We start from the raw sequence: 13,016 nt of genomic DNA on the forward strand, positions 1-13,016 counted from the left end.
CCAGATCTAAGAAGAAAACAAAGTAAGAAATGTAGTTAACAAAGAACTTGGTAAATCACCTCAGCAAAAAATGACAAGTGGTGGTGAGAAGTAAATGTCATGAGGTTTGAGTCTAGCCTATTTCACACTTAACTGCACAGTATGGATAGAGTACTTTGAAAAGGTTACACTGAAAAACAAGCATCCTAACTCATCAACTTTTATTTGTTAAGTTTTTTGTATATGGATAACTATATCTATAAGGGCTCATTATCTTCTGACTTCAGGCTACCATACATTAAAAAAATATATAGCAACTTAACATCGGTGAGGATATGAATTCCAGCATAAAAAACAATACCTGAAGGTAATTTCTGAAAGTTTTACACGTGCGTCTATAAATGGCAGTGATATGAAAGAAGGGTGAGCATGTGGGTGGGAAGCATGCTATTCTGAATTACATAAATATTAAGTATATATTTTCAATAACATTTATTCCACAAACCAAGCATCTTGTATAGGAACAACTTAGGTTGTGCTATAATCAGAAAAATATGAAAGTCATTATAAGAAAATGAAAGTAATATACCAATAAACTTGAAACAATCAAGTAATATATTATTTTCTACAAATGACACAAAATGCACTAAAAACAGAAAACCACTGAAAAAGATGGGAAACCTCATCAACCATAAATTTATAGTGATAAATCAGCACAAGCCTTATATTCAAACTTGATCAAGGAAACTAGAAAAATAGAAAACTATAAAGTCATTTCCTTAAAAAATAGATGCACAAATCTGAAATATTCACTAAAACCAAATCCAAAAGTATAATTAAAAGAACAATGCACCAAAATCAAGGTAATTCCAAAACTGGAAAGATGGTTCTACATTTCAGGATGGAAAAGATTACCAACAGGATTTATAGTGAATTAAGAGAAAATTCTTATGGTTTATATTAATAAATGTCAAAAATAATAGTAAAATATAAAAGTCCTTCCTCATTAAAACCCTTAAACAAAATGGAAGGTGAGATGAGGGAAGAAATGTCCAACTTAGTTACAACACTGTGGCAAAGGACTAGTTCTTTCATTTGTGTTTGATTCTGTAACATCTTTAAAATCTCTCCTCTTGATCTTACCTTTAGAACCAAAAGCAAAATCCCCAGAATTACTGGAAGCCAAGTCTGCAAATGACAGTCCCGCACTACTTCCAAATCCAAATGAAACTGTTTTGCTTTCCACTGGCAAAAGGAAAAGAATAATTTAACATTTCATTTAATATATACTGAACATCAAAGCTTTTACCCAGGATCTAGAGAGAATGGGTTGGGATGTTCTATACTACCAAAGTGTTTGGGTGTGTGGTGTGAAGCATTTGTCTTCTGATTATTTCTCTAAAGGACAAAATACAAAATTCTCTAAAGTTGCAAAATACAACCAATTTTGAACTTCTTTAGTGTAATGTGTACAGGTACTATTCTCATGACAAACTATACCAACTGCACAACCAAAAATCTTTTTTAAAAGTGTAGGGCACCTGGGTGGCTCAGTCATTAAGCATCTGCCCTCAGGTCAGATCATAAGTCCTGGAATCAAGCCCTGCATCAGGTTCCCTCCTCGGCAGAGCGCCCGCTTCTCCCTTTCTTGCTCCCCCTGCTTGTGCTCCCTCTCTCGCTCTCTCTGTCAAATAAATAAATAGAATCTTAAAAAAAATAAATAAAAATGAGATGTAGATCTATACTGAGCCAGATAATTTACAGTTTTCTATAATCTAAAACTTTCATTCACAGGTGGGTTTCAGGAAAGACCTGCATAAAGAATTTTTCTGTTCTCTATTCTAAGTAAGCTCAAAAAAAAAAAAAAAAAAAATCTTTCACATCTTTGGTCACCAGGAGTTTGGGGGTCTTAATCCTGACAATGTGTAGCTACATGATCTCTTAGATTCCTAAGCCCTACTTTTATTTTCTGAAAACATGAGATTTTTAGGTCTGAAATTACTTCCTCTTGTAACATATTAGGACTCTCAAGTGCCTATAAATATAGTAATTGTGCATTATTCAAGACTACTTCTGAAACAAATTAGGTAATTTTAAAGGAATATATTATAAAAGATTCCGACCCCCAATATCAACTGAAATGAAAAAACACAGAGGAAAGCCTATCAGGTTTGATTACTGTAACTGATTAATCTAATGAAGCACATAAAGTAAAAGACACTAAGGTAGTACCATAAAAATTTAACCACCTTATTGTAATATCCACAATTACTTCATATATGAATTTTAATATACTTCAATGATAATTCAAACAATATTCAAATATTCCTATCACAAAGAAAAATCTCCACTAGGCAAAATTTGTTATTTATTCTCAAGTAGAAAGGTCAGAGTCACAGTGCTTCATATTTGTTAATAACCACAACTCTAACAATAAAAATACATGTTTATTATCTTTGTTGACAAGGTAGTATGATTTTCTGGTTATTATTACAAATATTTCATGCCCCTTTATACGTTTCAAATGTGTTTTAAGGGAAGGGAGTTTTTAGATTTGACATTTGAGTCTATTTTCTCAAATACAGAGTTAGGTGACATTATGTGACGTTATGTAATGGTAATGTACGCCTAAAAGATTTTTGTAGACGTATTAAATTTTACCTTGGCTTATAGAATCTGCATCATTTTCCTTTCTAGCAGACAAATCTACAGGTTTATCCACAGTTCCAGAAGAAACAGGTGGTGAACTAGCAGATTTGGTAATAAAACCAGGTTCTTCAGATTTACATAAAAATGGTGCAGTCACTTTACTCCCACGTGTATACATACTGTCAGCCATGTTAGCTATTTCTTCACTCTGGGATTTCTGCAAAAAGGAAGTAAAAAAATAACTATGCCATTAAATACTGACTGACAAAAAGGATCATATTCCTATTTTAAAAGAAATTGAGTAATTGAGAATTCTAGACATAATGGAATAAACACACTTCACCTTATCTCTCCCATTCTACACTCCATCCTATCTTTACTATTAAACTGGACTGAAACAGATAAAGCAAGTATAAAAAGCCTCTGAAAGGTGGATAAAGCAGGGGGATTAAGAACCCCAAGATTTGGGGCACCTGGGTGGCTCAGTGGGTTAAATCCTCTGTCTTCGGCTCAGGTCATGATCCCAGGGTCCTGGGATCAAGCCCCACGCCGAGCTCTCTGTTCCACAGGGAGTCTACATCCTCCTCTCTCTGCCTACCTCTCTGCCTACTTGTGATTTCTGTCTGTCAAATAAATTATTAAAAAAAAAAAAAAAAAAGAACCCCAAGACCTGAGTTATAATCCGGTGGTAAGAACCTTCCAGGGTATTTCCTTCCCTACCAACCCATATTCCAGCCTGGGTGCTAGAGAAGCTCCAAAACTGAAGCTGCAATGACAGAGATGAAAAAAATTCCCAAGAAAAGCCAACTCTCCTTGGCCAGGGGTTCGGGGTTGTCATGAAATGATCCATGTGTTGAATGAGCAGAAAAAATGAGCAGAAAAAATCTTTAAAGAAGCTATTGTAACAATGCTCCAGGATATAAGGGCAAATATTCTTTAAAATAAATGAAAAGATAACAAGTTCTCAGCAAAAAAAACTTTAAGGTATAAAAAGAGTCAAGTGGGAATTTTACAAATGAAAAATACAGTAACAGAAAGCAACATAGATGATTTACCCAAAAAAACCCACATTCGCGCACCTCAACAAATTCAATAGAACAGAAATCATAAAGTATATATACTCAGTCAACAAAAGAATTAAGGTAGAAATCATTACCAGAAATATAGCTGGAGAAATTCTAAATATTAAGAGATTAAACAACCCATTTTTAAAAAATAATATATACAAAGGCCTCTAGATAAATTAAAAATAATATTAAATATTAAATAATATTTAATATTAAATAATATTAAATATTAAATTAAATAATATTAAAAATATCTTTAAATAACTTATCAAAACTTACAAAATGCAACAAAACCAAGGAAGGGAAAATTTATAGTACTGAATGCATACATTAAGAAGATCAATGGGGTGCCTGGGTGGTTCAGTCAGTTAAAAGCATGTGACTTTGGCTCAGGTCATGATCACAGGGTTCCTAGACTGAGCCCTGCATCAGGATCCCTGCTCAGTGGGAAGTCTGCTTCTCCCTCTCCTTCTGCCTCTCCCCTGGCCTTATGCTCTCTCCCTCCCTCTCTCTCTCAAATAAATAAAATCTTTAAGAAAAAAAATCTAAAATCAATGAACTCCTACCTTAAGAAACTAGAGAAAGAAGAGCAATATAAAATTAAAGCAAGAAGATTAGAAAAAAATGAAAAGTATAGCAGAAATCAATAAAGTAGGAAATTCAAAGAGGAAAACAACAAAATCAAAAGTGGTTTTTTGAAAAGGTTAATAAAAACTGATATAAACCCAAAGTAGGTTAACCAAGAAAACAAGATGCAAGTTATTAATATTAGAAATGAAACAAGGGGGCACCTGGGTGGTTAAGTGGGTTAAGACTCTGCCTTCGGCTCAGGTCATGATCTCAGGGTCCTGGGATAGAGTTCCATATCAGGCTCTCTACTTGGCAGGGAGCCTGCTTCCCCCCCCCCCCCCCGCTCTGCCTGCCTCTTTGCCTACTTGTGATCTCTGTCAAATAAATAAATAAACTCTCTAAAACAAAAAAAAAAAAAGAAAGAAAGAAAAAAGAAATGAAACAAGGGGCGCTTGAGTGGCTCAGTCAAAGCATCTGGCTCCAGTTCCAGTCATGATCCTGGGGTCCTGGGATTGAGCCCCTCCTGCAGATCTCTGCTCAGTGGGGAGTCTGTTTCTCCCTCTGCCCTTCCCCCTGTTTGTGCTCTCTCTCTCAAATAATTTTTAAAAAAGGAAAAGAAATGAAACAAGAGCCATCACTACTCACTTTTAATTGATAGCTATTAAAAGGGTAATCAATTTTAATTTAGACACCACAGACACCATTACACCCACAAATTTGATTAACATAAATGAAATGGACCAATTCCTTGAAAGACAAAACCTACCAAAACTCAAGAAGAAGAAACAGATAATCTGAATAGGCCTACATCTACTAAATCAATTAATATTATTCCAGGACCAAATGGTTTCAGTACCAAGTTCTATCAAACATTTAAGAAAGAAAGAAAGACTAGCAATTCCTACAATGTCTTCTAGAAAACAGAAGCAAAAGGAACACTTTCTAAGTACATTAAGCAAAAATTAATAGGAGAAATAGACAAATCTACAATTATGCCTAGCAACAGTCTTCTCAAAAAGAATAAGGAAACAAAAAAGTAGTCAAGGATAATATATTGAGACTTAGCACAGCATCAATTAGCTTGATCTAATTAACATAAAACACTACCCCAAAAGAGCAAACTACACATTCCTCTCAAGTGCACAATCACCAAGACAGCCTTCAATAAACCTGTAAGAACTGAAATTACTCAAAATACATTCACAGACAATAAAGGAATTAAACTAGAAATCAATACCAGAATATGTGGAATATCACTAAATATTTGGGAGCAACATACTACCTAATGCATGTACCAAAAGAATATCTCAAGGAAAGTAAGTATTTTAAACTGAAAGAAAATGAAAATACCACATAGTAAAAGTTTTGGGATGGAGCTGAACAGTTCCTAGAAAGAAACTTAGAACATTAACTATACTAGAAATGAAGAATGGCTCCACTTTGAGAAACAAGAAAAAAAGCAAAATAAATTGGAAATGACCTTCCATGGATCAATGAATAAACTGTGGTATAGCCACAAAATGGAATACTACTTAGGGATAGACAAATGCCTATGCTGTAGGACTTTATTCATATGAAATCCTATACTATAGGATTTCATTCATATGTTGGTCTGGAAAAGGCAAAAATATAGAAACAGAAAACAGATCAGCAGTTGCTAAAAGATGTGGGTAGGGGAGGATCTGACTACAAAAGGATGATACAAAGGAATTCTGGGTGTGTTGGAATTATTCTATCCTGTCTTTGGTGGGAATTATAAGAATTCAGGCATGTGTAAGAACTCAGAGAAAACAGACACACATACACAAAAGTGAATTTTACTTCTGTAAATAAAAGAAGTTACTACAAATGAAAAAAGTCCTTAACATACCTGAAGCACAAGGCGAAGAAAATTCATTCTGTTTGTGTCAAATGTTTAATGCTATCACAGCAGTATTACTATAATAGCCAAAAAGTAAAACCAACCCAAGTGGCCATCAACAGATGAATGGATAAATGAAATTTGGCATATCCATACAATGCAATATTATTCAGTCATAAAAATCAATAAATGTATATATATGCTACAGTGTAGATATACTTAAACATATTAAGTGAAAGAAGCCAGACACAAAAGTTATTTGTAAGAAATGTCCACAATAGGGGCGCCTGGGTGGCTCAGTGGGTTAAAGCCTCTGCCCTCGGCTCAGGTCATGAGCCCAGGGTCCTGGGATTGAGCCCCGCATCGAGCTCCGCTCAGCAGAGAGCCTGCTTCCTCCTTTCTCTCTGCCTGTCTCTCTGCCTACTAGTGGTCACTCTCTGTCAAACAAACAAACAAAATCTTAAAAAAAAAAAAAAGAAAGAAAGAAATGTCCACAATAGGCAAACTTATAGAGATAGTCCATCACTGGTTTCTAGGGCTGGAAAAACTAGGGGGAAATGGGGAAGGGTGGTGACTGATAGAGGTTAGAGGTTTTTCTTGGGTTGATGAAACTGTTCAAAACTGACGGTGAGGGGCGCCTGGGTGGCTCAGTGGGTTAAGCCACTGCCTTCGGTTCAGGTCATGATCTCAGGGTCCTGGGATCGAGGCCCACATCGGGCTCTCTGCTCAGCAGGGAGCCTGCTTCCCGCTCTCTCTCTCTGCCTGCCTCTGTCTACTTGTGATATCTGTCTGTCAAATAAATAAATAAAATTAAAAAAAAAAAAACTGACTGTGAGTGGTTGCAGAACCCGGCGAATATACTAAAAACCTCGGAATTATATACTTTAAAATGGGTGAACTGTATGGTGTGTGAATTATATCACAATAAATGTTACCCCAAAAAAGTAGGCTAGACTACTTGGGTGGGGGGAAGGGTTTTAATTCAGCTCCTAATGCATCCTCCCCTTAGAGGTCTTGAATGGAAAACTCATTACAGACAAACCAAATTACTTCTGTTTTGTTCAATACTGTATCCCCGGGGCACCTGGGTGGCTTACTGGGTTAAAGCCTCTGCCTTCAGCTCAGGTCATGATCACAGGGTCCTGGGATCAAGCCCCGCATCAGGCTCTCTGCTCAGCAGGGAGCCTGCGTCCCTCTCTGTCTCTGTCTGCCTCTCTGCCTACTTGTGACCTCTGTCTGTCAAATCAATCAATCAATCAATCTATCTTAAAAAAAAAAATACTGTATCCCCAATTGTCAGCATAGTGCTAGCTCACAGTAAATGCTTATAAAGAGAGTACACTTATGCATTTTAAGCAACAGATATCATATTCAAAATTAATTAAACTGAGTGTAAAGCATGAACAACACATTCTGAAAAAGTGTAAATCCACATCTCTTAGAGCATATTTTAGTTCAAATGGTTTTTAGTTTTCTATTTCAGCTGTGTATCAAAAGGTAATTACTCTCTTCCAAAACGTATATTTTATTGCAGCATTTTTTCCCAACCTTTATAGAAGAGATTTATCATATTTAACTTTGGTACCAAAGTATTTTTGAATAGCCACTAATACTACTATTTAATGAACAGTGTGATAGTGTTAGAGGATATTTTCTAACAATCACAAATGTTGTTTTTTTTTTTTTTAAAGATTTTATTTATTTATTTGACAGAGAGAAATCACAAGTAGGCAGAGAGGCAAGCAGAGAGAGAGAGAGAGAGGAGGAAGCAGGCTCTCCGCTGAGCAGAGAGCCCGATGCGGGACTCGATCCCGGGACCCCGAGATCATGACCTGAGCCGAAGGCAGCGGCTTAACCCACTGAGCCACCCAGGTGCCCCGCAAATGTTTTAAAATAACACAACTGTCACCTCAAATAAGATACTTCAACTCCTATAAACAGCATGGTTTATAAAATACCGACAAAATACACCAAGTCCCTGTGTGCCAGCTCAAGTGGCATGCATCACAAGGTAGAAAAAGAATAAATGATCAACAATTTAGTCTGTGCATCAGTACTGAAATTATTTTTCAATTTTAAAATAAATGTTAAAGTAGTAACTTACGAGAAGTTTTTGCACATAAGAGGCCATTTTTAAATCACTGTTTAAATCTGTATAATCCAAGTTTTTATTAATATGATTATACTGTACTTGTTGAATAAATAGTTACATGATAAAGCCTCTAACAGTGAGGAATTAGAGTAACGGTTACTAAATATTGTGAATGTAAATACAATGAAATACATGTAAATACAATGAATCCATGGAAACTGCTAAGTGATTTGAAATACACTTTAGATTGAAATAATGAGACCACTGCTGCAAAAACTTCAGATTTCAACAAATAAATCTATCTGGTTATAAATGAGAAAGTGATATCTTTACATCAACTAATGACCATTAATTATATTTGTACTGATGAATTCAATTTAAACATACACATCCTAGGTAACCAGCAAAGACTCCTCAGAGTCAGAGAGACTATGAAGAACAATAAATTTCTTAGACTCAGACCACCACATCTCTCTCTAGCCACACGTCCCTTAAAAAAACCACTACATGTGTAACTTAATTCCAGGACTCTTATTTTAACCATCTAACAAAAACAAAAATAAAACAACAAAAAAAGCCAGTATTACTTGAGGAGGCAGGAACATTCTGAATACATGCCAATATTAGACTGTGAACAATTACTAGACAGGGACCTTGTCTCCTATTTTCTGTGAAATACAAATTATGATAACCAAGGTGCTGATATCTATTAAAATTATCACTACAGTTGTGCTAAGAAAATAATCAAATCATGAAATTGACAAGTTATAGGCCAAGGAACTGTCTCCAATATTACTTCCTATCCACTCTGCCCACCAGAGAATAAACTAATTTGCATGGAAAATGAACTTATTAGTATCATTCTTAGTGGTAAACACTCCAAAGGATATTCTGCTCAGTCCACCTCTCCCATCCCCACAAAAACCCAACATACATAGGATGTGAATCTTTACAATCCTCTATGCAGAACAAAACTCCTTCTTCTCTGGTCAATGCTGATTGGTAGATGTCTAATCCATTTTCTTCCCACAACACATTACCACCATTGGGTAAAAAAAACATTCCAGTTTACTGCATCAACAAAGGTAACTGAATCAGAAGGAAAATAATGGAGATGCTCTTACTTGAGAGTCCTGAACTTTTTGAAATTCTGACTGAAAGTCTTCCCCATTTCCATTGTCTTCATCAGTATCACTGCAGACTCCACAAAAAAATGTAGGTGGAAGTTTTAATGTATCTGCTTTTGCCTTCTCTTCAACTGTTGGTTTCTTTTCCCAAACAATAACACATTCTTTTTCATTATCTGAAAATTCCACAGAACACAAGCAAAAGAAAGTGACAAAAAGTCCAACTCCTTTCCAAGAATGGTTCTCAATATAATGTACAGATTATAGACCCAGATAGCAATAGCTATGAGTGGTAATGGAGAACAGGATCACCAAGAAAACAATGTTTTACTATTTTTAAATATTTTAAAACACGAGAGGAATAGTACATAAGTAAAATTGGTAATTACAAAAATGATCAGATGATTCCTTTTAAATAGAAGATTTTTTAAAAACTTTCTAACTAGTTGGGCACCTGAGTGGCTCAGTTGGTTAAGTGTTTGATTATTGATTCTGCTCAGGTCATGATCTCTGGGTTCTGAGATCAAGGCCCACATTTGGCTCCGCATTGGATATGGAGCCTGCTTAAGATATTCTCTCCCCTCTGCTCCTCCCCCTCCCTTTCTCTCTTTCCCCTCAAATGAATGAATGAATTAATAAAATTTGTAAGAGCATTATAATTAGTAATTTTAATTTAACATACCTGTTAGCTTTTCTTCTAATGGTCTACATTTTTCTGAGTCATCCAGATATAGTTTTCCATTAAGTTTCTTGACAGCTGTTTCGAAATCTTCATCTTAAGTATAATTGATTTTATTAAAAAAAAGGAATTTCTATTAAGTTTCAGGAATTTTTCTAGCCAGAAATCTAGTAACTATCCTTCAACTTCATACTTTCCCTTACTCCCCACATTGAAAGAACACCCAATTTTGCTAATTCTATATTCCTAATGCCTCTCCTGTCATTATAGAAATTCTATTTAGGCTCTCTTCTTGTTTGAGCTACTCTATCATCTTCCTATCTCCATGTCCCACAACCCAATCCTCTACACCAAACTCAACCAGTCCTACTGAAACTTCCTGAGCATGGAATTCCCCTGCTGAAAGACTCTGGTATGGCTCACAGAGTTTTCCATAATGAAACACCCATCTGCCTCATTAGTCCCCCATCCCTCTAAGTTAACAGGGAAATGAGGATTGCTTTCAATTCTCAAAATGCCTGCTCAACTTATGGTAGCCATCCACAAAATCCTCACTTAATAAATGCAGTTGTTTCAATCATTACATCCATTGACTATTTACAATACATACACTGAGGATAAACATCTTAGCTAGGAGGACAACAGTGTTGGGTTCTAAGAGGCAGGCTTTAAATAATTTAACCATACTCCCCCATTACTAAGATTAGCATGAAAAGAATGCATTTTAAATAACAGAAGATTTACCATCCTCTTCTTCTTCGCTAATATAATCTGGTTTATTCTTATAGCAGAAGAAAGTTGGAGGAAGTTTAAGTTTGCTTGCAAGATCTTTTTGCTCAGGGGTGGGTATTAACTCATATACAATGAGAACATCATCATCTGAGGGAGGATCTTCAGGTTTTACCTTCTCTTTTGCTATAAAGTAAGCCCAAAAAATTACAAAGAAAAGATATTAAATATTTGTATTAACACCAATATCCTAGCTGAAAAGAAAACCACTGAACTTATTTTTAGGTTAAAATAACATAGTGATGAAAACACATAAACTCTAATGTGGATAAGGCTCAGTAAAGAATTAGAAATTAATGTTCTGTCAAAACCCTTACTGAACACAGAATCTATTTAAAACCAAAAAACTACTGCATTTACTCACTGATCATTTTTTTAAAACTACTATTAATGGCTATAATTGTAGAAGGCATTTAAATAGTGCTGCCATAACCATATCTGGCATACTAAACAATTGTTTAGCAAAATATCCATGCATTTGCAACAACTGAAAAAACTCAGAGAAATCATGAGCAAAGATTAGTATAAATATGAAACTAATGCAAAGCTAATCTTGATTAGTTCCTACAAGAAAAGTTAACAATTGCCAAGGATGGTGTATAATTGGAATTGTTAACAATTGCCAAGGACGGTGGGTGAATGGAGTTATATCCAGTTTTGCACACTTCCAAGCATGATAACATATAAAACTAAATTAAAATTACTGTTATCCTTGGTATAATACTGTAAAAATTTAGGACAAATTTTATAGCTGAAAAACTACAACAAAAAAAAGCAAAACACAAAGAAAAAAGGGATTCTTCATACAATACACTGTGGCCAATAAATAAAGAGGAATATCTGGCAAAAGGAAAAGATAAGGGGTGCCTGGGTGGCTCAGTGGGTTAAAGCCTCTGCCTTCAGCTCGGTTCATGACCCAGGGTCCTGAGATCGAGCCCCGCATCGGGCTCTCTGCTGAGCAAGGAGCCTGCTTCCTCCTCTCTCTCTCTGCCTGCCTCTCTTCCTACTTGTGATCTCTGTCAAATAAAGTCTTTAAAAAAAAAAAAAAAAGGAACAGATAAAACAAATCATGTACCAACAGGTGCTGTCCAAAATCATATCTTAGCCACATGTGGCTATTAAGCACTTTAAACGTGGCTAGTCCAAACTGAGTCCTACTTCAGGTATAAAAATACACACTAGGGGCACCTGGATGGCTCAGTTGGTTAACTGCCGAACTCTTGATTTCGGCTCAGGTCTTGATCTTGGGATCAGGAGACTGAGCCCTGTGTCAGGTTCCACACTCAGAATGGAGTCTGCTTGAGATTCTCTCTCCTCCCCACTCCACCTCTCTCTGTCCCTCCCATTTGTGATCACACACTCCTCACTGGCTCTCCCTCAAAAAAAAGATAATAAAATAAAAATAAAAATACACACTGGATTTTGAAGACTTTGTATAAAAAACAAAACAAAAAACCCAGAATATGAAGTATATCTTTATTTTTATATAATCTGATTAGAACCTGAAATGTTATTTCAGATATAATGTAACTGCTTAGATTAAAATTAAATTCATCTGCTTCTTTTTTTCACCTGTTTTTTATTCTATTTTTTAATATGGCTATTAGAAAACTCTAGGGCCGCCTGGGTGGCTCAGTGGTTTGGGCTGCTGCCTTCGGCTCGGGTCATGATCTCAGGGTCCTGGGATCGAGCCCCGCATCGGGCTCCCTGCTCCGCAGGAAGCCTGCTTCCCTCTCTCTCTCTCTGCCTGCCTCTCTGCCTACTTGTGATCTCTGTCTGTCAAATAAATAAATAAAATCTTTAAAAAAAAAAAAAAATCTCTGCCTTTGGCTCAGGTCATATCTCAGGATCCTGGGACCGAGCCCCACATTGGGCTCTCTGTCAGCAAGGAGTCTGCTTCCCCCTCTCTCTCTCCTGCCTCTCTGCCTACTTGTGATAACTCTCTCTGTGTGTCAAATATATAAATAAAATCTGTTTAAAAAAAAAAGAAAATCCTAAATTACATACACAGGTCATATTTGATCTGATCTAGAGAACTGGAGACCTTTTACAATGCTAAACTTGCCTTTTACTCTCCTTAATTAGAAAAACATAGTATCAATTACAATACTGTAAGATATATAGATTCTTACTCCAATTCTGCTATTAGCTGGTAGAGACAGTGTGGGCATTTCATATAGCCCAGCCAAGCCTCAGTTTCCTC

The 13,016-nt window shown here is 35.9% G+C and overlaps 1 protein-coding gene across 3 annotated transcripts in view; it reads right to left on the bottom strand.

Annotated features, from left to right (window-relative positions):
* Positions 1-13,016, bottom strand: part of RANBP2 (RAN binding protein 2) — an 83,831-nt gene that overhangs the window by 5,376 nt on the left and 65,439 nt on the right. For all 3 annotated transcript variants that reach the window (XM_045077605.1, XM_013062372.2, XM_004764339.3), the window contains 5 exons: positions 10,769-10,939; positions 10,028-10,120; positions 9,343-9,521; positions 2,641-2,845; positions 1,123-1,224 (listed from right to left, as the gene is read on the bottom strand). In XM_045077605.1, coding sequence (XP_044933540.1) covers positions 1,123-1,224; positions 2,641-2,845; positions 9,343-9,521; positions 10,028-10,120; positions 10,769-10,939 — 750 coding nt within the window. The remainder of the gene's footprint in view (positions 1-1,122; positions 1,225-2,640; positions 2,846-9,342; positions 9,522-10,027; positions 10,121-10,768; positions 10,940-13,016) is intronic.

Source organism: Mustela putorius, unplaced genomic scaffold, assembly GCF_011764305.1.
Source record: "Mustela putorius furo isolate JIRA1106 unplaced genomic scaffold, ASM1176430v1.1 tig00000224_pilon_pilon_pilon, whole genome shotgun sequence".
In the NCBI taxonomy this organism is placed as follows: Eukaryota; Metazoa; Chordata; class Mammalia; order Carnivora; family Mustelidae; genus Mustela; species Mustela putorius.